The following is a 23,338-nucleotide window of genomic DNA, read 5'->3' on the forward strand; positions in this document are numbered from 1 at the left end:
TTTTGCCCCAGGATTTCCTCTCCCAGATTTACAAAAGGAAAACACATTTTTTACAGATTTTTCCTAGACACAATTCCTACATGACTTACTGAGTTTGGGGATAGTTTCTATATTTGTTTTCTATGGCTGCATAACTAATTACCACAAACTTAACAGCTTAAAACAACACAAATTTCTTATCTCATGGGTCTCCATGGGTTTCCATGGGTCAGGAGTCCAGAATGGATTGAACAGGATTCTTGGCTCAGGGTCCCACAGGCTGAAATCAAGATGCCAGCCAGCTGCACCCACATCTGGAGGTTCAGCTAGGGGAAGATGCGTTTCCAACTCCCTCATGTGCTGAATTCATTTCCCTGTGTCTGTAGGACTGAAGTCCCCATTTTCTTGGCAACTGATGACAGGGACAACTCTCAACCCTAAAGACCACCACAAGATCTTTACAAGGTGGTCCATATAGAGAGTTCTCTGTTTAAGTCCAGAAGCCCTCTCCGTCTTCAAATTTCTTCTAACTTCTTTTAAAACCTCACCTGATTAGGTCAGACCCACTCAGGATAATCTTGCTTTTTATTAACTTAGAGTCAACTGATTAGGGACCTTAATTATATCTTCAAAATCCCATCTGCTATATAACATAATATAATATTTGTTAGAGTGACAGTTGATTATATTACATGTCTTGTTCACACTCACCGGGAGGGGAGGAGAAATATACAAGGTATGTACCTACGGCAATCCTGAGGGCCATCTGAGACTATTGTCTACCACAGCCCCTTACTTGTTGTGTCCCACAGATTATGATCTATGGATTGAGGATAATGCTCCATTTTCAAGATTGTTAACAACTTTACATGCATACTTTTCACTCAGTGAAAAGTACCGTGAAGTGCTAATGCTCACTGGGCTCCACGGTGGTCTAGGCCCTGTCCTAAGTCCCTGTCCACTATGGAAGCTTACCATAAGGAACTCTGATGCATTTCCCTATTACTTATCTCTAATCACACTATATCCATCAAGTGCTTTTTAAAATTTGACCCCATGGCTTCAATTTCTGTTCCACCTTTTAGTGTGAGACTCAATGCACTTGAAGAGTCTGCATTACAGTGGAACCATCTGGAGACCTGCACTCGTTAGATTTGGGGCATCTGCTGTCTGTACCCCAGCAGGGCAAGGCACCAGGGCATGGTAAACACATCCCAGGCCCCAGATAGTGGGTTGACAGCCACTGTTAGTACCTAAGATTTTAGGTGGTAGACAGGTAGTACTGCTCCTAATTGAGAATTTATGTGTTTTAGAAAAATATATAACTATTCACACCTATGATTTTAGGACATAAGCAAGGCTAAATAGGAATTTAAGATTATTTTAAGTGAATTGATTTGAGAAAAGTATTTTTTTAATAATAGTACTAGTGGCTAGGATATGGCAAAAATCATATTGGTGTTACTCCAATTTGGGAAACACTAGCATGTGAGAAATTGGTGACTAAGTAGTAAATGAACTAGAGGATTCGGTTAGTATTGAATAAATTATGCTGAGTCAGCCTCCAAAGACCCCTTCGTTCTCCTGAGCGTCTACAGAAGCCCACCAAGCGCCAAGCCTGAGGGCCTACAATACTGGCCCCGCGAAGCGCCTCCCCAATAGGACTCCAGAGGTGCGCGGCTGAAGGCGGAGAGAGGAGGAGGAGCCTTGTGGGGGGGCGTGGCCACTTCAACTGCGGCCCTGAGAGGGGCGGGGCTATCAGGGGCGGGGACTCGCGGCGGAAGGCGGAAGCTGCTGTGTGGTCACGTGATCCGAGTAACATGGCCGCTACTTCCTGAGCTCCGCCGGTGCCGGTCTGAAGCAGCTCGCGTGAGCTTTTGTGCGGCCAGAGGCAGGTGTGCAGGGGCGGGGTCCAGGCCCGGGTTCCGAGGCTGCACGCGGCGGCCGAGCGAGGCTGGCGGGCCCCGGGCGGCGTGGTCCATGAGCCGGCGCCGGAGGCAGCGCGGAGCCGCAGACTCCCCTGGTCCCGGCGCGGCCCGGGCAGCCGCGGGCTGAGGAGCGGGGCTCTGGGGAGCGCCCCGACCTGCCACCATGAATCCCGAGAAGGACCTCGCGCCGCTTACACCCAACATCGTGCGCGCTCTGAATGACAAGCTCTACGAAAAGCGGAAGGTGGCAGCGCTGGAGATCGAGAAGTAAGAGCGGCCGGCACCCGGGGTTGGGACTGGGGAGCGGAGCCGGGACCCCGCTCTAGCTGTGCTGGGTCCCCGCGCAGCGGGGGGCCTCCCCATGCCTTCCCAGCCAGTATTACTTCTCCAGGTTTCAGGCCCTTGTCGCAGTGCTTTAGAGCGGAGATTGGGAGTCCCAGCGTTGCTTCTGACTGGCTGCGTGACTTCAGCCAAGTTCATTAATCTCTTGGGGCTGCCTTGAGTATGAAGTGACATAATTGTATGTGTAATTCTAGGGCTGCAGTGAGCGTGAATCGACATAATGTATGCAGGGCTTAGCACAGTGCCTAGCACATGGTGCGTCCTCGTTGTGGTCTCCATCAAAACCAGTAAATCAGAGAGTGGCCTCTGTGATGGGAGAGAGGTAGGAACCGTGAGAATTTGGTAGTGATGTTGACCTGCCTCATCTCTTACCCAGCTTCTGAGAAGTGACTGTTAAGTGACCAAGTGGAGAAATTTACTCGTAACCTCAAAATCTCAAGGCTTAGAGGACTATTTGTTTTATCTCTGTCATATCACCCTTCCCTGGAAGTGAAAGTAGGAATAATCCGACCTTTCTTGGCTTCTGCAGTCTTATTACATGTATATGTAACCATGGTCTAATATTTTGCTTTATTTCCCAGTGTACAAAATACAGTGTTTCACTGGAATATTTTACTGAGATTTTTCTCCCATTATTTTACATTTATATTTTTTACAGTTAAATCTTTATGATCAAGTCAGGTGGGTGGGTGATTTCAGAAGATGCGAAGAAGTAAGCTGTGAAACTGGAGAAAAGCCAGTCTGAGAGGCGATACGGATCGTATTTCTGCCCTGTCCAGTAGGGTAGTCGCTGGCCACGTGTGACTGTGTACATTTAAATTGTTAAAGATGAAATAAAAATATTAAGTTCAGTTCCTTGGTCTCACTATCCCATATTGCAAGTGTTCAGTAGCCACATGCAGCTATTGGCTGCCATGCTGGACAGTGTGGATTTTAGAACATGGCCATTGCTGGAAAGCTCTGTTGAGCAGCTGTAGTCTCGTCCCTGGTGTGGCACTCATTCTTTGGCCTTGGGCAAATTCCTTACCTCAAGGTTTCTTAACATCAGCACTATTGACATTTTGGAACAGATCATTCTTGGTTGTGATGGGCTGTCCTGGGCATTATAGGGTTTTTAGCAGCATCCCTGGTCTCTGCCCACTAGCCCTCCATCAGTTGTAACAACCCAGAGTGTCTCCCGACATTTTCAGATGTCCTCTTGGGATGCAAATCACCCCAATTGAGAACTACTACCTTAACTGCTTGAGTTAAAACTCATCAACTAAAGGGTTTGGACTTTGCTAAGAGGTCCCTCCCATTCAGTCTAATGTTCAGTATATCCAAAACCACCTAGCTGCGTCTCTCATCAAGCACAGCTTTCCTGACTGCTCTCTTTCCATACTGCTCCTTGCTGATACCCTTGCTCTCACTGATGCTAGGAAGTCTTAATGATGAGTAGTGCTGTACTGAGTAGGAGACCCCGAGCTGATGTATACATGTGGCCCCACGTCCATGAGTTTTACTGACTTTGAAGCTACGTGGACACGCAGTCTTGTCCATCACCCACTCCACTTCTCTGTCTGGTTTTATCATAGCATGAGTCATCTGTTGAGTCCTTAAATATAGAAATAATCATCTCAGCATTATTGTTGCCTCCAGCAGGACCTGTATAAGTCCTTTCACTATGCAAGCTGTTTTCTGTGGGTTTTGTCTTCAATGAGGTTCATTTTGCATTCAGCATGGCCATGGGTTAGTGGAATTCAGAAAAAACCCTAAGGCCTTAACTGGTCTGTGAACTCCATAAGAGCAGAGACCCTGTTTTATTTACCCTCAGCACTTGGCGCAGTGCCTGGTGGCATTTGACAATTGGTGTCTAAATGAATTATCAAACATTTTTGGTGGGGAAATAACATTGCAGTCTAAGGACACTGCAACTCAAAGAGTACAGCCCACAGACTAGCAGCATCAGGATCACGCAGGGGTTTGTTACAAGAGATTCTCCAGCTTCACTCCAAACCTGTGGATTAGAATCTGCAATTCAGCCATATCTCTCGGTGGTGTGTGTGCACATTGAAGTTGGAGAAGCACTGGCCTCAGAGACCCTACAGTCAATTTCCTTAATTACCCCCATATAGGCTGTTTCTCCAAATACAGTCATGGTGGGGTTGAGGACTTCAACATATGAATCAGGGGGTCAGGGACACAATTCAGTTCATAACAGTGATCTTTTTTTAAATGATCTCGTGTAAAGTGCTGTCCGCCCGATTTGTGAGGAGGAAGATAGAGACACTTCCCCCTTGTTTCCCTTGTCTCATTTATTTTGCACAGTTGCACTACGAGCTAGGTAGTGTTACCCATTTCACAGATGAGGAAACAGAGGCTCCTTGAGGTTAGGTAATCTTCTCAAGGTTTCACATTTAGAACCTGGATGAAAAACCCAGGTTCTTCTGTCTCAGAAGGCTTCTCCACTGCAACAAATGGTTTTCCCTACCAAAAACAGACTGTATATTTAATGAAAGAAATTTCATACTTGAATACCTCCATGGTTGTTTTAAACTGCCACTTTCAGTTTTACAGAGTACATCTGCTCAGGTGACAGGGCCAGTTCTGCCTGTGGTGTTTCAAGGAGGGATTAAAATTCCTAATAAGAGGAGGGTGTTTTGTCTTGATGACAGGCCTCTCAGACACTAAAAATACAGAAATAAGGATGCTTGGCTCAACTGAGGGACCCCTGCACTCTCATATCTCAAGACCAGGCTGTAAGTAACCAGGATCTGATAGCTAAATGTGTGAGCCGGTTGTGCACAGTTCCCCACAGCCTCACTCCTATGTGCCCACACAATTTTGTGTAGGATAAGGCACTTCAGCTAAGATTTTTAAATGTTGTTTTCAAGTTTTTTTGGCTTTTAGTGTCAGGGGCTATAGTCATTGATCAGTCCTGACAAAAAGGCAGGTGAGCCCCCAGGCTCTGCTCTCCAGAAGAGTCTAGTGTGGGAGAGAAATGTCAGCAGGCGCTCTGATAAATACAGCGGATGCTCGCTCTGCTGCAGGAGCCCAGCCTCATTGCAGGCTGCGGAGACATGCCCTTCATGCCGACCTGGTGGGCTCAGGGTCAAGTCTCTAGTGCTCCTGAACTTTTGAGTTCTAAAAACCAGTAAACGTAGGTCCCCAGGCCATGCCCTCTGGGAACATCAAAGCCAAGGGAGGGCTTGTGGGATTAGAGCTCCTGAATGATGCATCCTTTTGGGGGTGGGGGGTGGGGTAGTGGGTGGAGGAGATGGGGGAGACGATGCTTCGTGATCAGGTAAAGGTTGAACTGTTGAGTTTGACCTGGCTCTTTGGAGCCCACCACCTCTGTGGGGAGCCACTGTTGATTACCCAGTGGCTAAAGACATTTTTGGCATATGGGTCAGAATTCCACCCTTCTCTGCTCTTTATCAGCAGTGGGACCCTCAGCAAATTGCTTAATCCGGGTGTCACAGACTGGCCACCTGTTTGGTTTGGCCTGGATCACAGGGCATCCTCAGTTGAGAAATTTCACAGTGAAGTTCAGGTTTCTGGCTTCTCTTAAGAAGTTAGAAGATATGGCTCTGTGGGGCCCACATTCCCACATAGCGGGACAGGGGACTAGGGGCCTGACCTCCCGCCCCGGACATTGGCCCCCCGGTTTGCTTCCTGTATGGGCAAGTCCACCCCAGCCCATCTCACCTCCCTTGGCCTTCTCACTTGTGTCTCCTGCCTGGCCTGCCCCCTAAGCATTTGAGTTTGTGACATGTAGTTTAACATCTCTGTGCCTCAGTTTCACCATCTTTAAGAAAATGCACTTTGAAAACATTGAACTAAGTGAAGGAAGTTAGTGGAAAAGGCCCTGTATTGTATGATTTCATTTATATGAAATGTCTAGAGCCGGCAAATTTAGGAACAGAAAGTATTAGTGGTTGCCTGGGACTTAGGAAGGGGTTAGGGGAAATTGGGGAGCAACTACTAATGGGCCAGGGTTTTTTTTTTAGGATGATAAAAATGGGCCTACATTGATTGTGGTGATGGTTGCACAACTTGGTGAACATACTGAAAACCACTGACTTGTACATGTTAAAAGGGTAAATTTGTGATGTGTGAATTCGTTCCCAGTTTTTTCAAATAATGCCTGTAGTGTTCGGTTACAGTGTGAGGGAAGCACTCATTAAGTGGTCACAACATTGTCACCCGAGATCCCAACCTGCCTCCGACTCCCTGACTCGTTTCTCCTTTATAGTTTTTCCACTGATCTTATCCAGTGGACGCAAGGCATATGTTGTCAGCTAATTCTGAGGCCTTTGCCACAGGTATTGGCCTTTCTCAGAGGCAGACGTCCTGCTTTTCCCATTCAATTATTGGACACTAGTGAGCAAGTAGAGCTTAAATACTCAGCAAAACAGATGGAGGCGATGTTTACCCAGATCCTCTTTGGGAATTGCTGCCCAGGTATGCTATCTGGATACAGCATGTGACACAGAGACCTGGGGCGGGTAATTGGACTCTCCAGGGGGAAAAAAAGGCAGCAGCCCCAAGTCCATGCTGCAAGTTTTACAACACAGGATGCCACAGCTGGGCATGTATCTTACCCAGTGGCTTAATTTCTGGAACCAGGAGAATAGCAGGTGTTCAGTCAACATTTAGTGAATGAACGTGATCTCGTGTGGTGTATGTAAGATCCCAGTTTGTCTTTCTGGTGCTGACTGTACACCAATACTGTTATATGAACATGTGCAATGCAGATAATGTTACATGCTTATCTTATTTAATTCTCTAAAAACATAAAGTCACCAAAATTACTAGCTCCACCCTACGGCCAAGGATGTCTCCTCTGAAGACATAGGAGCATGAGTGCAGGGGCTAAAGCCTCTGCCACCTACCGGCTGTGGCCTTTGGACATCAACCAACTGAGATGGGATTGGGAGTAAGTGCAATGGTAAATGTGAAGTGCATCCTACAGGTGGTAGCTATGATATTTGAGGAGGGGCTTAGGTAACATAGTGGATAAGATTTTAGATCTTGAACTCAGAAAAGCCTAGGTTCAGTTTCTGCACCTCCCTGCTCTAAGTTGTATGACCTTGTGTGGTAAAGCATCTCTGAACTTCAGTTTCCCTCATCTGTAAAACAGTTATTGTAGTACTTAATCCAGTTCATTTTCACGTTTAAATCTGATCATGCATATTAAGTGTCCTGCACATTGCCTGACATAGAGTAAGTGCTTAGCAAATGTAACTTATTTCCTGCCTTCACAGTAGAAGACCAGGTCTGGAACTTCATTTCAAAACATCTCAAGTACACACATCATCTGTACTCCCTGTGTGTGGTGGAGGAAGGCTGCAGGGACGTCCACACTCTGAGTAGGGAGGGAAAATGTACCGAGAAAGCCACGTTTCACGTGGGGCCTCAGTTCTACACGAGGGAAATATCCTCTGAAATTGGGTGTGCTCACTTCGCAGCCAACGTGGCTTAAGAAGATGGAAGACAGGCCCGCTGGGGTACAGGTGAAAGGGCATGGGGTTCATAGGTGTATCAGGGACTCAGATTATCTATGACCTTGGCAAAGGGACCTGGTTTCCCTGAGGCTGTTTCAAAACTGGCAGATGAGAGAATGGTAACCACAGAGGTGGTCATCCTGAGGCAGAGCCAAAACACATGGCATAGAGATGTGCTTAGGAAGTGGGCATCTCACCAGTCATTGTGCGGCCGGCCATTGTCACCAGGCTGTGTACAGAGGGCGAGCGGTCCGGTGGGGGGCTGTAGCTGTGTTGCTGAGACCATGGCCCTGGGTTCTCCTTTGGCAGATGATGGTTCCAAATGTACCCGCCTGTCTGTGGCTTCTCCTCTCAGGAAGGGGGTGGTCAGTGTGGCACTTGGAGCTGTTGGCTGTGCCACATGCTTGGAGTCGGCCAGTGGGGGGGGTTGTGCCTTCTGAGGAGGGGGTGTTTCTGCCACCCTGCGACCCCTTTGCTTGTGAGGTGGGAGGTCTGAGCAGGCTCTAGAGGGCACTTGGTCAGGCAGGGTTTTCAGTGCTTTATAGAGGAAACCAGGCAGAAGCAGATTCTCGTCTCGTGCACACAGAACAGTAATGCCTGCGACCTTTATGTCAATGAAGGTCCCGGGGATTTGTGATCGTGAGAGTGTCTGAGCCAAATACTAACTTCAAAACTAGTTCAGCCTCAGATGCCCCCACCTGTGGCTCTCAACCTGCAGATGAAAGAGGAGACGGTGCGGTCCTTTGAAGAGAGACCAGGCCTGGAACTGGGGGCACCCAGATTTTAAACTCTACTTCCTCTGCCTCCCTCTGTAGTCTCCTTTTTCTCCCTGCACATGCCCTGTGAAGTGGAGAGGCCAAGTCCTGGTGACTGGGGCTGTGTTGGAGCACCTAGAGGGGTGAGAGCACTTGTTTACCCCTCAGCAGGTGCCCTTCAGGTCACATCCTGGCATCCACATCTTTCCCTCGCCATCAGCCACAGCTCTGCTGACCTGGGCCCTTCTCATTATGCATTTTGGGACCCTGGTAATGGTACCCTTTGCTCTTACTAACTTGAATTATAACACTAGGGGCATAGGACCCTCCAAATAGGATCTTGATGAACCCAGCAGGTCAGGTTTAGGTTAGTAGACCGCCCCGTGACACTGATACGGCAGCGTGGGGCTTCACCCATGTTTGCCCCACACCTGTGCTGTCCTTCAGCTCTGCCAGCCTCACAGATCCAATCCCCAGGTGAAAGTTTACTGATCCCCACTTTCTGTATGCAGAACACTAGACTCAGAGAGAGGGTTGGCACCGGAGAGCAGAGAAGCATGGCCCCAGGCTGTCCTTGGGACTTTAACAAGGTGCTAGAGATAGAAATGTACACGAGAAGGAACGGGAGATGCTCACAGTGCGTTGCCGAGCACAGAATGAAGGGTCACCGAGCCCTCCGGCATCCAAAGAGTGACCACTTCTAGGATGGTCGGGAAAAGGAGGAGGCTGCGTTTGAGCTTCCTAGACTGGAGAGGAAGTGAAGCAGGAGCTTTCCCCGGGACTGGGGCAGGTGGGAAGTGTATAGGGAGTGGAAGGAGCTGGGCCCAGTAAAAAGGTGGGTCTGGCTGGAGTGAAAGGTTATTCCGGGCAGCCGGGCAGTGATTCTAGCAAGAGTCAGTGTGGCCCTGTTTCTGTCCCCCCAAGTGCCAGGTAGGCTTGATCTGTGAGACAGCTCTTCCTGCTGTAGCCCCGAGGCTGGCCCACTGGACCAGGCCCAGTGCTCACCGAGCTGATGGTGTCAGGGAGAGCGTGTTCTCATGCTTTCCCCTCCAGAGGGAACCAGTGATTGTCATGTTTCCCTGGACGTGAAGAATGTTCTACCCCTAAGTGCAAAGGTGCAGACAAAAGAAATTTGGGGTTCCAGGGCCTCAGGACTCAAACAGGCTGTCATTTTTGCAGTGGCCTGGGGTGCCCTGAGTTGAGCCCTGACAGGTTCAAGGTGCTGGAAGCCTCCCAACAGCTGGTGTTGAGCAAATGTGAAAGGTCCTGCTGGGCCTTCAAAGTCGCAGAGTGGAACACCAATGTCCCTTGCCTGTCTCCTTCCTTCAGCCAGCCCTGTTATTCTTGCAAACTTTAACCCAACATTAGAATCCCATTTCTCATACTCTTTGCCCAGTCAGTCTCTGTAAGCCTTTGTAGTCTTCAGAGCTCCCTACACACCACTCAAAATCCATACCACCCCTCACTGCAGATTATGCTTAACCTTCAGTGGCTCCTCACTGCAACCAGAGTTGAATCCAGTCCCTTTCCCAAGCACATGCCTGGGAGCAGCTTCTCCAGCCCTGTCACCCACCTCTCCTCCACCTGCGTCCTTCACTCTGCCAAACCAGACGCCTCTCCTGAGCTGGTGATCATGCTCTCCCCTCTCTTCGGGCTGCCTTGTCCAGAACAGCTCCAGAAAGAACACATACTCATTCTTTAGAACCCCTCTCAGATGATGACTCTTGTGAAGCTACACCTGTTCTCTCCCCACCAAAGCTGCTAGTCATGCTCTTTCTCGCCTGCCCCCTCCTCGCTTTATACTCTGCTCAGATATTTTTTTCTGCGCCTTGCATGGAAGTCCATAAGGACTTTCTTGTTTCCTCTCCCACCTACTTTGGCAGAGAGCTCCACAAGGGCAAGGAATGCACCCTGTCTGCTGGCTCTGAAACAGGAAAGAGTGTCCTTATCAGTTGCTCAGGGACCATTTATAACCTGAAACAAGGAGACAGGTGAGGAGATGGTTCCAAAATGGCCTGTGCTGTTGGCAGGGCTGGAGCTGATCTTTGGACCCTACAGAAGCCTCGTGGATGTCCCTACCCTCACTCCGGGTGCTGCTCTAACTTGTACCCAGCAGAAATGTGGCCTGGCTTCCCCCAGGAGTACTGTGAGCAGCCAGAGATCCCAGGCAGGCCGTTGGGGTAGGAGTGGTGGGGGGCATAGCTGCTCTCAGTGGCTTTGGTGATCCCCACTTCCTGGGCTCCTCAAGAACAACAGGACACAGGTTCTAGATCTTTGTGGAATTCAAGAAACTGCATTTTCATCAAGGGTGTTTAAAAGTCACACTGGAAACGGGTTATTCACAGTTCTCAGACTGTATTCATAGTTTCCTTAGGCAGTGTGAAATCTTAAATTCAGTGTCTTAGAATTGAAAAACTTTAATGTTGCTGCTGCATTGGCCGGGAATCGAACCCGGGCCTCCCGCGTGGCAGGCGAGAATTCTACCACTGAACCACCAATGCTCCAGCTGTTAGCAGCTGTCTGAGCACCTCCCTTTAACCTCAGTCTTCAGCTCCCTACCCACCCCCCAATACATGCTGAGTTAAAGATATATGTAGCCAGGCTCCAGTGCCACCACATTAGTACAGCTGCAAGGACAGAGAGCTTAGACTACAAAACAGGAGAGAGAAGGCAGGAGGCAGGTGTGTGTGAAGTTGATCTGCCCTCCTTCAGACCTCAGGAGAGAAACTAGAGCTCAAGTCCCTTCTTCTCAGTAGCAAAAAGCACCTTGAGACTTTGGGTGGCTTGTCTCCCCTTGGATGTGTGGGTCCTTCCAGTCCACATTCACATGTATGTTAAGCTGTTTTACCATTCTCAGGTTTCACCACAGTTTCTGCTGAAGACTGGCCAAGGCTGTGGGGGGCACAGCAGGAGTCCCCTCACCTGTGAGGGGCATGAAGGCCTTGGTCTCACAGCCAGTTGTGCCTCTCTGGAGGCCCCAGCTGCTGTGGTTACCCTTCACTAAGCAGGGAAGTGTGGTTAGAGATTCATAGCACCCCTGACTACTACAGGCCAGGGTGGTGGTTGAGGATGCCGGCTTCTACCCCAGGATCTCTGTGAGGGGAAGCCTGCCAGGAAAAAGCAGAAAAACAACACTACCATGGCCGGGAATCAAACCCAGGCCTCCTGTGTGACAGGCAAGAATTCCACCACTGAACCACCAGTGCTCCAGCTGTTCTTTGGCACATCTGCAGGGCTTTTGTCAAGGAGCTGCATACGTTAGTCCTCAGAATTGTGCTCTGGCCAATTACTGAGCCTTACCTGGCTGGTTTGTCCAGTTTCGGAAACCAGACAGGTTTATACAGAACCATCCTTGCTGGGCCTTATTACACTGTTTTGGGACTGGGGCCTATGGAACTGGTGTTGAGCTTCCACCTGTAAGCCTGGGTGGTGGGCTTGGTGGAATCCACCCTATAAAGATCAAAGGAAAAGGTATCTCACAGGCTGTTTGTGCAGCCCCTTCCTGGTTCCCGTCTCTGCTCCCACATCAACCAGCTCAGGAGCCAGGCCTATTCACTTCTGTGCACATAATACCCAACAGAGAATAGCCGCCCCATAGGACTTGCTGCATTGAATCTTTGTTAAGCCATGTCAACTGAAAGACCTTTTTTGCAGGTGTTGTCACTGCCTCATAGGACAGCACATTTATTTTTGAACAGCTGTAATTCCTAGCTGGTTCCTGACACTGAGCTGGAACTGCACACACTAATTGATACCCATTGGACTTGAATGTCCTTAAAACTCTTTGAGCTGACTTGAGAGCCCCATTTATGCACAAGGTAAGCAGTGAACCTGCCATGACTGGACAAAAATCGATCAGACAGTGAGTCCAGGCACTCCTTTGAAAAGTCCATAATCTCTAGACTGCCGTCAAAACCCCTTCAGCTGCTACACTGGTTCGTCACACCTGGATGATGGACCGGGTCTTCCCCTCCCCATCCATCTCTCAGCCTCTTAAGACGTTCTTCAAAACGCTGCTCTTCAAAAACCATAAGAAGCTTCCCTGTTACTCATGATGTGAAATCCATTCTCCCAAATCTGCGATGCTGGAATGCCAGAGCCAGTGCATCCTGGTTGATTTCCCACAGCCCTCTGTTCTTTAGGGCCCAGACCAGCCTGGCTAGTCGCCTCTCTGTGTCTTGGTCACACATTCCTCTTGCCTGAAACACCTCTGTTTCCCTCTCTCTCCCTGCCTCCTCAAGGTCCGGCTGAAATCCACTTCTGGGAAGACACCAGGCCTTGAACTGTCCCTAGCCACTCCTTCCACATGCCAAGCTCCTCCTGCTTCCCTAAATAAGCCATCTTTTCAGAGCTCCTTGCCTTTAGCCAGCTTTCCTTGCGCCTGGGATGCCAGTCCCTGCCTTCCTTTTTCTTGACCTGGAAAATGCCTGTGGGTCATTTTAAGATCTGACTCACATGGCACCTCCCAATCGGCCTAAGGAAATTACTAGCTTATGGCATTTTTCTGGCTTCTGTGATCTCACTTCTGCAAAGTTGCTACAGTTTCCCTGTGTGTCGATCTTGCCTATTGAACTGGGGCCCGATTCAACACCATCCCTGGAAATAATGACACAGATGCAGAGACCCTCTTGGGTGCAAGAATGGAGGGTTGAACAAGTGTTGAATCAAGACAGTTGATCACCTGATAATGCGCTGCAGGCTTTGGTCCCCAGAAAGTCATTCACTTGCATTCTCCCAGATTCCCAGAAGTGAGAGAGCTCTACTGTTCCTCATTCTGTTGTATACAAAGGGAAATTGAGACCCAGAATAGGGAAATAATCGTGACCCAGCCATCCAGCCCCTCCCAGCCGGCGACAGAACTGGGGGAAGCTGACCCTGAAATGCCTGACTCCCCATTCCTCTTTCCAAACGTCATCTCCCTCCCTCATCCCAGCCCCAGGCCCTGGAGCTGGCAGCAGGGGTAGCCTGATTCCACTGTCCTGCAGCCCCTCTGTCCTCTCTCTCCAGGCTGGTCCGGGAGTTCGTGGCCCAGAACAACACCGTGCAAATCAAGCATGTGATCCAGACCCTGTCTCAGGAGTTTGCCCTGTCTCAGCACCCCCACAGCCGGAAAGGGGGCCTCATCGGCCTGGCCGCCTGCTCCATTGCACTAGGCAAGGTGGGCCTTTCTCCTGGAGGGACACATACACTGGTGGTGGCCTTGACTCTGACCCCTGAGACCCAGCAGGGTGTTGCAGACTGGTGCTTATTTCCATTATCTCCACGCTAAGACCAGCGAGGCTGGTGTTGCAGCCTTGCAGCCTGGATCCCTGCCATGGCCCCTGTCCTGGGAGGCTGACTTGCAAAGTCTCTTAAGTTCAGCCCATACAAAGGCTTGAGCATCTATGAGGGAGCTGAGATGTGAGCTGGCACTGGGGGCTGGGGACCTGCGGTCTGGCCCATTCTGAGCTGTTTCTCTGCCCCATCGCAGGACTCAGGGCTGTACCTGAAGGAGCTGATTGAGCCGGTGCTGACCTGCTTCAGTGACGCAGACAGCAGGCTGCGCTACTACGCCTGCGAGGCCCTCTACAACATCGTCAAGGTGGCCCGAGGGGCCGTGCTGCCCCACTTCAACGTGCTCTTTGATGGGCTGAGTAAGGTGACCACTCCTCCCTCCAGCTGGCTGAGCTCACTCCACCCGTCTACTTGACCTTCCAAGTCCTTGAGGTCCTGGGTCCCTTTTCCCAGACGCAAGAGGAGCGGTTAAACATGTGGCAGCAGGGGCACTTGTCTGTTCAATCTAGTAATAATTTTTGTAATGGGCTTATATTTACATTTGTGTGTTTTTCTTTCATTTCTCTATTAATTCATTTTGATTGTGTTTTATGAAAGGATCAGTCCACCACAAACTGGAGGGAAACATAGTTTGGAAAGCACTAAGCTCCCTTACAGGAGGTGAAGGTGGGGAGCCCGTAGCACAGGCTGTATTTTCCCTGGCAGGAGAGCACTAGCCCATCAGCTCTGGAAGAAGCTCTGGGAACGGCTTTGGTCCTTCGCACACCTCCTCAGTGCCTCTGTTGGCCTCACAGAGCTCCGCCCCCCCCCCAGCCGCAGAGCTGCTCGGCTGATGGCCACAGTCATTTCTAGAGTGTCAGCCTTGCGCTGGCTGCCTCAGTCCCCTCCTCCGGGAGTAGAAAGACAACACAGCATTTTAAGATGGGAAACCCCTGAGGGAGGCCAAGGGGAAGCGACCACCTAACCCAGTGGCAGCAGGTCACAAGGTCCCCAGCAGATCCCAAGGTCCCCAGACAGAACGGGAAGTCGACTGCATCTCAGTTTCTGGGCTGACTTCCATTTTGCCCATCCCACCTCCTCTACCTTTCCTTGATTTAGTCACTGAAAGAGGTATCCTTCACTGTTCCAGGCTGTACCGGGGCTGCAGCTGTGGGTTTTCAGGAGATTCCTGGTCTTAGATATGGACTGTGACCATTTTTCTACCTCTGTGCCTCTCGCAGTTGGCTGCTGACCCAGACCCCAATGTGAAAAGCGGATCTGAGCTCTTAGACCGCCTTTTAAAGGTATTTGTACTTGGTCCCCACTTTTATTTTTAGAATCTGTTTCTTCCATCCTTACGGCTTACAAATTCATTCACTGGAGATGCTCTCCTTAATTTTAAAGAATGCCTTCATTTACATACAGTAAAATTGACTCTCTGGCTTATAGTTAGTTCTGTGGCGAAGGTATAGTGTTATACCACCAGCACAATCAAAATGCAGATCCATTTTGTCACCCCATAAACATCTCCTGGGGTTAGCCCCCCACAGCAAAGGAGACTGCCCATTGCCTCCTACACCACCTTGCCCCCAGTGACAGGGGTCTGCTTATGCTAAGCTCACCAGGGCATTCAGTCCAAACCACACAGATGTATGGTTTTATCATTATTAGTTCTCTTAACTTTGATTCCTACTTTTAATCCATCATATTTTCTTGTCCTTTGGCCTGTGAGAGGGTGGATGCTTCGGGGGACCTCTCCTGCCTGGCTCGGGCTCTGCCATTTCCCTCTGTGGCCACCTGACCCCGGAGCCAGCCCCAGGCCAGTAGTTCAGCCAGCTCAGGCAGCCCCTGGCCTCTGGCTCTCAGCAGCTCACATGTCTTTGACCCACAGGACATTGTGACGGAAAGTAACAAGTTTGACCTGGTGGGCTTCATCCCCTTGCTGCGGGAGAGGATTTACTCCAACAACCAGTATGCCCGGCAGTTCATCATCTCCTGGGTAAGATCTGGCTCCTCGACACTATTTCCCCAGCTGGAACAAACCTGTAGTTTAGTAACATGTTGTCTGGCACACCTGGGCAGTTCCTGTGGCTGCAGAGGCCTCGTTGTTATCCCTTCAATAGCCAGTGACACCAGATAATCCATAACACATTTATTCAGCTTTGTCCCCCAAGCCCATCATGTTAGCCCCTGACAAGGGTCCAATTCTTCCCTTGTCCTGGGAAACACCCTGATTTCTCTTGGCTTTGGAGCCGGTAGTGCCACTTCCAGCAGTCCCACCTCTTCCAGCTTATCTGTCCTTTCCCGGGCATTCCCTTCTCTCCATGACTTCTGAATCTCCTGGAGTTAAGTTACTGTTCCTTCTTTCATTTAATAAAAGCAAAAGCTGCTAGCACCCCCTGGGCCCTGGGCCACCTGCAGAGCCTTGAAGGGCTGCCTCAGTCGGGCCCCTTCTCACAGCGCACAGGGTTGGTGAGGAGGAGGTAAGGGTTCTCAGGCTGGTATAACTTCCCTTCCTGGTTTCTTCCCCTGGGTCAGATCCTGGTTCTGGAGTCCGTGCCAGACATCAACCTGCTGGATTATTTGCCAGAGATCCTGGATGGACTCTTCCAGATCCTGGGTGACAATGGCAAAGAGATTCGAAAAATGTAAGTTGGGCGAGAGGGCAGGCAGCTGCCACTGCCAGGGCCCCTCAGTGTGTATGCACACCCCACACCCAATTGATGAGCAGCCACGGGAGAACAAGAAATGTATGCTTTTCCTCCTGGCTCGTGTGCTTCCAGCTCTGAGAAGCTAAGCACAGGTCAACCCCAGCTCTGAAAAATGTCCATCTGACAAATTCAAAGTGTAGTCCCCCTCTGGGTGGCTTCTTGCCTGGAGCAAAAATGGGCACCAGTAGTGGCTCCTCCAGCCCCAGCTGGCATATACTATTTCCCTTCTCCTTCTCTCACTGGTAGGTGTGAGGTGGTCCTTGGAGAATTCCTGAAAGAAATTAAGAAGAACCCTTCCAGTGTTAAGTTTGCTGAGATGGCCAACATCCTGGTGATCCACTGTCAGACCACGGGTGAGTGTGAAGGCCCCAGGGGCACTGCCACCTCAGAAGCACCTTTCTCTCTCTCACCAGCTCAGAAAGAGTCCTGGTAGGAGCGTAAACCAGTGTGATACCGGATCCTAGAGCAATGGAGCGCTGGGTCCTTAGGAGAGAGATTCAGGTTCTCCAGCAATGTGGAGGCCCTCTCACTTGGTCTGACTCTGGGGGGAGTAAGATCTGGAGGCCCTCTTGCTGCAGGCTCAGCACCAACACTAGGAATTGAGAAGCTTGGAGGTTAGTTTCTGTTGAGTACCAAACCCCAGCAGAGCATAATTGCTTAACACAACAGTCACTTACTGTTGGTCAAGAGGCTGTAGGTCAGCTGGTCAGTTCTTACCTGCTCCAGGCTTGGCTGGGCTTAATCATGCCCCTGCAGTCAACTAGAAGGTTAGCTGAGGCTGGATGGTCTAGGATGGCCTCACTCATGTCTGGCAGTTGGCTGGCTGCCACCTGGGGCAACAGGGACAATTGGTCCATGCATCCCATTATCCAGAAGGCTGGCCCAGGTGCATTTATATGGCATCAGCAAGGTCCCAAGAGATATGGTACAAGTGAGATACTGTCCAAGGCTTGAACCAGCTCCACCATCATTTCTACCACCACCTTCTGTTGGCCACAGTAGGCCAGCCCAGGTTCAAGGACTGGGGAAATGAGCCCCACCCCACGATGCGAGGACCTGCAGAGCCCCATTACCGGGGACAGGGACCCAGGGAGGGCTAGAGAACCGTGGCTGCTCATACAGTCTGCCATAAAACTGTTGCTTTGTCCCAGCACGGTACCTCCTAGGAAGCCAAAAGGCAAGGAAGGGCAAGGGAGTGTTGGTGAGGCCAGAAGCAATACAACCCTTGGGTCCCCTCCAGTCCCATTCTTTAGGCATGGTCAGGGAGAGAGAGCATGCCAGCTGGTCCTGCTGGCCCTCCTCGAACCCTCTAATTTCTCTTCCAGATGACCTGATCCAGCTGACAGCCATGTGCTGGATGCGGGAGTTCATCCAGCTGGCCGGCCGGGTGATGCTGCCCTATTCTTCTGGGATCCTCACTGCCGTCCTGCCATGTCTGGCCTATGATGACCGCAAGAAAAGTATCCTTCACTCAGGAGACAAGGAAAAAGAGCAGCCCAAAAGGGGCTGTGAAGCTGTAGGACCCTGGAGTGGGAGGGGTGGGGGCTCCCTCAGGACCCATCACACCTCCAGAAAGCCCCTAGTACCTAAGGAGCAAGCAGCAGAGCTGAACACGGGCTGGGAGAGCGAGGGCAGCACCAGGGACAGAGTTAATGCCCACCCCCAACGCCCACCCCAGTCTCCAGAACCTATCTGGAGCAGCTCTTCTGGGTCCCATGGTTCCAAAACCCTCAGCTCACACTGCCCTGCCTTGGGTAAGGGAAATCCTATTGGTGGGAGGTCCACAGGAAAGGGCCCTACAAGAAAATATAGGAGCATCTTGAGGGGACTTGGTCCAGACTGCCTGGCTGCCTGCTAGCATATCTCTGGGGAGGGCCAAGCCCCTGACCAATGCCAGTGACCTCAGGGTTAGGGAAGGCTCCCTGGTGGGGCGGCTCCTTACATCAGTGGACTCAGGCATCAAGGAGGTGGCCAATGTGTGCAACCAGAGCCTGATGAAGCTGGTCACCCCTGAGGATGATGAGCCTGATGACCCAAAGCCAGGGGTGCAGAGGCAGGCAGACCCCAGCCCCGAGGACTCCCTGGCAAAGCAGGAGGGGACAGCCGGTGGTGAGTAGGCTCTGCTTCCTGCTCCTTAACTCTGAGGGGCCTCACTTAACCCACCAGGGCTCCTTTCCATATGGTAACTCACTGAATTCTGGTAACAACCCAATGAGGTATAAACTGCTATTATCCCCATTCTACACATGGGCACAGAGAAGATAGTAACACAACCAGGATCTGGTGGCTACTAAGTGGTGGATTTTGGATTTGAACCCCAGCAGCCTTCCTCCAGAACCCATGCTCTTAACCCTTACTGCCGCAAAGACCATTAAGCCTTTCCCAAATCTTTCTCTAGGTTCAGCCGTAGTAAATAATTGTTTTCAATGTAGGAAAGTTTGGAGCATGGCAGGAGTACAGGCTGCAGGGCTCTCTTGAATCTTGGCTGTAGACATTCAGCCACCCAGAAGCTGGTTCCTTTACCAGTTATCAGCGAGGTGGGGGTAAGAAAGCTCTAGCCACAGCTTACTTGGCTCTCCGGAATTCTGCCAAAATCCGTATCTTTAAAAAATGAAATGGCTGTACTCTCCTTTCATACCCCTCCTTTAACATTATTGTCTTTTTTATCTGTAACATGAAGAAAACCCCTTTTATGCTGGTTGGAGTCTGGAGTTTGACTCTGTAAGTGTTATCTAGAACTAAGTCTTTTGTTTAATCTCTTTGGGCCACTATCCACACTGAGAGTTCACTTATCAGTTTTGGTGTGATGTTGTCCTTTGCAGAATCAACCAGTGAGTAAATTGATAGGGAACCTAGTCAAATCTTTAAGGCTAACAGATTAAAGTGTGGAACCTGCCCCTAAGAAGCCAAAAGAATTTCTAAAGCACTTTCTCCCATTGCCTTCTTGTGCTTTTTTTTTTTGAACATCTGAGTAGAATATCAGGCACGTGTGCCCCATGGGTCCCCTTCTGTGGGTCTGACTGATAGAATCTAGCATCATTCCCTGCTCCACTGTCTCGGGCATTAGGTTACAAGCCTCTGAGCCACAGCAGCAAAACAGCTGGAAGCAGAAATGTGCTCAGCTGGAGCATTGGTGGTTCAGTGGTAGAATTCTCGCCTGCCACGCGGGAGGCCCGGGTTCGATTTCCGGCCAATGCAGCAGTGAGACGCTTTTTGGCACTAATTTGAAAAGGAAAACTTGGGGAAACAAGCTACTGTGGGGAAGAAAGTTAGTGTGGACCTCCCAAGGCAGGAGCCTTCTTAATGAGAGAAACTGGAAGAACCTTAGGGATAGACATATTTTGTCAACTTTAACTGATGTATGAGTATTTTATTTTACTATCTTTTCATTTTTTGATTCTCATTTTAGACAATTTGAAAAGTAGAGAAAAATATAAAGCAAGACTATCCCTACCAAAGTCAATCAGTATAATTGTAGCATATTTTTTCCATGGCATATATGTATTTCAGATTATACAACTTAATTCCACAACCTGCTTTTTTTGGTTTCAGTAATCTTAGTTTTTGTTTTAGTTTGCTCTGTTTTGTTTTTGGCTTGACAAGTCACAGCACACAGAAGTTTTGAATTTTTTTACACTGACTTAAAAAGTTAACATTTCTTATTATGTAGAGTCAAAAGGTAGAATAATAGTTTCTGAGTTGGAGGGAAAGAGGGAATTGGGACTGACTGCCCATGGATGCATAGTTTCTTGGGGGGGGTGGAAATGTCCTGGAATTAAGTGGTGATACTTGCATAACTGGATATACAAAAAGAAATCACACAGTTGTACACTTAAAAATGATGAACTTTGTGTCATGAAATTTTATGTTATATGGATTATATCTTAATTGTAAAAAAAAAAAAAAAAAAAAGTGGTTCTTCCTCCAAAGTGTAACCCAGCAGTAGCAGTCCCAGCCCCACCCTTTCTGCTTATGTGGCAACAAGTCAAGGTCTGTGGGATGGAACTGCTTTATTCTGTGGGTGGTGGCAGCTGCTGAAAAGACTTTGCCAGCACTAGCATTGGTGGTTCAGTGGTAGAATTCTCGCCTGCCACGCGGGAGGCCCGGGTTCGATTCCCGGCCAATGCAGCATGCTAAATATTTTAGATAGTTTTTCTAAGTATTTTTTAAACAGCTCCCTTCTCAGGAGAATCTTATAAACCAGGATACTTTCAGGCAGCTTGATTTTGGATTTTATTGCCTTATAAAGAGCATTCATCAGATGCAAACTTACTTTACAGTGGTTCCCGGAGATAGCAACAGCTAATTTTGGGTTTTCACACACACTCTAGACGCACTCAGCTTGTAACTAATTAGCACTTTACCAAGGTACCGGGAGAAGGTCCCAGCAAGCCAAGACAATGACGATTTAGCTGCCCAGGCTGCAAGTCCATCCCAGTGCCACCGCTTATTCTGCTCCCATTCAACCCGGGCGGGCCACCTAGCCCAAGGCAAGAACTTCCTGCCTGGTCTCCCTCACCTAGTGTCTCCCTCCGTGACTCAGGCTGTGTTGCTGCATCCCACCTGCCTCCGCGCACCACCCCAGAGAGACTTGTCCACCAGGCCCTGTGTGCACAAGTGTGTGCCCACCCACGCTTCCCCTCACCTCTCAGCAGCGGGCTGTGGTCCGGGCGGGCCCTCAGTTATGCCGTGCTGCCCCCAGCCCGTCTCCACCTGCTCTGGCTCCACCTCGCCCCACCATTTGGGGTATCCACAGCAGTGCCCTTTTCCAATTCTGGGTTCCTGGGGCACTCGATGTGTCCTCCCTGTTCCCCCCATGACATCCCTTGATTCTCTCAGGTGTCATGGCCTCGATGCTGGCGTCAGTATGGCCTGCCAGCAAGTCCTGGCCCTGCTAACTTCTATCTGCTGCCCTTGGACAAGCCTCTTAAGCCTTTCTGAGTCTCCGATTCCTTATTTATTAATAGGGTAACAATAATACCAAACCTATAGTGTGGTGGTGAGTTCCACACGGGAGATTTGCATATAAAGTTCTTAGCACATGGTGCAGGCCAAACACTCTGTAACAGGTGCTTTAGTGTCAAGTCATTGGAATCCACTTAGCAAGGTGCTCAGGGGCAGGGCCTCTGCTCCCTTGTTTTTTATCATCAGTATTGCCCAGGTGGTAATGTCCCCCCTGGTGGGTTCTAAGTAGGGGGCCAAAGAGGGTCAGGAATGGCAGTTCATGGGACAAGTGAGGAGCAGAGCCATAAACGGTTTTCAGTGGAGGGCTTGCCACTGCCACTGGCATGTGTGTAATGGCATCCATCCATTTGCAAAGCTTTTATGGGAGTGGGTATATCAGCACCTTCTGTACACACTGCAGATGAAGATGCATCAGACCCCGGACCTGCCTGCACTGATCGGGGACAGATCCACAGATGAGTAATCACGTGACACTGGGTGTGGTCACAGGACTGGGCACCAGGCCAGGCTTCGGGCAGGTTATTTGAGCTGGGTCTTTTCTTTCTCCTTGGCTTCCACTCTCCTCCTACTCCTACCCCTGTTTTTTACCCTGGTTTTAAAGGACATACATGCTCCCTGTAGGGATCTGGGGGTGGGGGGTGGGGGGACAGGGGAGACATTCCTAGCCAGGCAAGGTAAAGGAAACAAGTTACATCCATTGTCTGGCAGGTAGATTTGGCAGCATGTGTCAGAAGCCTTAAACATTTCAGGATTCCTCCTTAGGAAATAAATACAGGTGTAGGTAAAGTTTTTCATTACAAACATTAGCTTACTTATTGTCAACACAAGCCTATGGTGGAGCTCTGGGGTTACCCCATTATACATACAAGGGAAGAAACGGAGGCGAAGTGAAGTAACCTGCCCAAGGTCACACAGCTAGTGAGAAGGGGAGCCAGGGCTCAAGAGGGTTCCAGGGGCTCCTGAGTCTGCTCACAGTGCTGTTCACACTGCGGTTCTCTGAGGAGGGAATTAATAGGAAGGGCAGCCGCAGGTGTGCAGCTTGGCTGGGAATCCAGAATTGCAAAGTAAAACAATGTGTCATCTTTACTCAATGTGGCAGTCACGTAAAAGATTACTAATACTCCTGTGTGAGGCTTTAGGGGGTTGACTACACTTCCCTTCTCCTGTTCTTGAAGTGCATATATGTTGGTACCACCTTCCTAAAAGGTGAATTGTCAGTACCTATTAAAATATAAAATGTATGATCTTTGCACTCAGCAGACCCTTTACATAGGATGTTGGAGACATGTTTGCAATCCTGCACAAGGAAGCGGGGGAGAGAGATGAGAGAGGATTAGGAAGCAATTGAAATTAATTAGAAGCCAGTTTCTGACATCACATCATTTCATCTATAAATGTGTGTTTCTAACATTAAAAAGGGAGAGAGGCCATGGGGGAGTAAGGGGAGACATGGAGTCCTGGCTGCTCTCCCAGGATGGCCTGCCCAGCGTCCCTACATGTCCTCCCTGCCTTTCCGAGGCCTGTTCCAGTGGACACCAGGCTGCTCAGCAAGCCTAGCCCACACCTGCTCCCACCAAGCTGTGCCCCATCCCCCAAAGGGCCTCTGGGACTAGAGAGGACAGGCAGCAGCTTGGAGCTTTTCCGTTTATCGTGGGAATTCAAGGCCCCATTTACTGGTGGGGAAAAAAAGGGTTCATGGCCCACAAGGAATAGCACTGCTCTAAGCCAGTATGAAGTAGAAAGAGGAAATTGCAGAAAATATACTATGATTCCACTTATATTTACAAAACAAAAACTAGGGTAGCAAAAGATGGAGAGGTATACTTGGCTAACTTTTAAAATAGTTACCTACACAAGAGTGAAGTAAGATTGAAGTTAAAATTACTTTCCTTTGTTTTGTTTGTGAAGTTTTAGAATGA

General features: G+C 49.6%; 1 protein-coding gene and 3 non-coding genes across 5 annotated transcripts in view; 3 read left to right on the forward strand and 1 right to left on the reverse strand.

Moving 5' to 3' along the window:
* Positions 1 to 1,767: 1,767 nt before the first annotated feature.
* VAC14 (VAC14 component of PIKFYVE complex) overlaps positions 1,768 to 23,338 on the forward strand; it is a 101,789-nt gene continuing 80,218 nt past the window's right edge. The window contains exons 1-9 of one of the 2 annotated variants that reach the window (XM_036926902.2): positions 1,768 to 2,174; positions 13,498 to 13,648; positions 13,961 to 14,128; positions 14,985 to 15,047; positions 15,635 to 15,742; positions 16,282 to 16,391; positions 16,701 to 16,807; positions 17,780 to 17,914; positions 18,411 to 18,563. In XM_036926902.2, the coding sequence (XP_036782797.1) occupies positions 2,071 to 2,174; positions 13,498 to 13,648; positions 13,961 to 14,128; positions 14,985 to 15,047; positions 15,635 to 15,742; positions 16,282 to 16,391; positions 16,701 to 16,807; positions 17,780 to 17,914; positions 18,411 to 18,563 (1,099 nt within the window). In that variant the 5' untranslated portion in view covers positions 1,768 to 2,070. The remainder of the gene's footprint in view (positions 2,175 to 13,497; positions 13,649 to 13,960; positions 14,129 to 14,984; positions 15,048 to 15,634; positions 15,743 to 16,281; positions 16,392 to 16,700; positions 16,808 to 17,779; positions 17,915 to 18,410; positions 18,564 to 23,338) is intronic. The other variant, XM_036926900.2, reaches the window with a different exon arrangement.
* On the reverse strand, positions 10,921 to 10,991 carry TRNAG-GCC (transfer RNA glycine (anticodon GCC)). Its single transcript has one exon. It is a non-coding gene; the product is annotated as a tRNA-Gly (tRNA).
* Positions 19,582 to 19,652, forward strand: TRNAG-GCC (transfer RNA glycine (anticodon GCC)). Its single transcript has one exon. It is a non-coding gene; the product is annotated as a tRNA-Gly (tRNA).
* Positions 20,512 to 20,582, forward strand: TRNAG-GCC (transfer RNA glycine (anticodon GCC)). Its single transcript has one exon. It is a non-coding gene; the product is annotated as a tRNA-Gly (tRNA).

This window comes from Manis pentadactyla, chromosome 15 (assembly GCF_030020395.1).
Source record: "Manis pentadactyla isolate mManPen7 chromosome 15, mManPen7.hap1, whole genome shotgun sequence".
NCBI lineage: Eukaryota > Metazoa > Chordata > Mammalia > Pholidota > Manidae > Manis > Manis pentadactyla.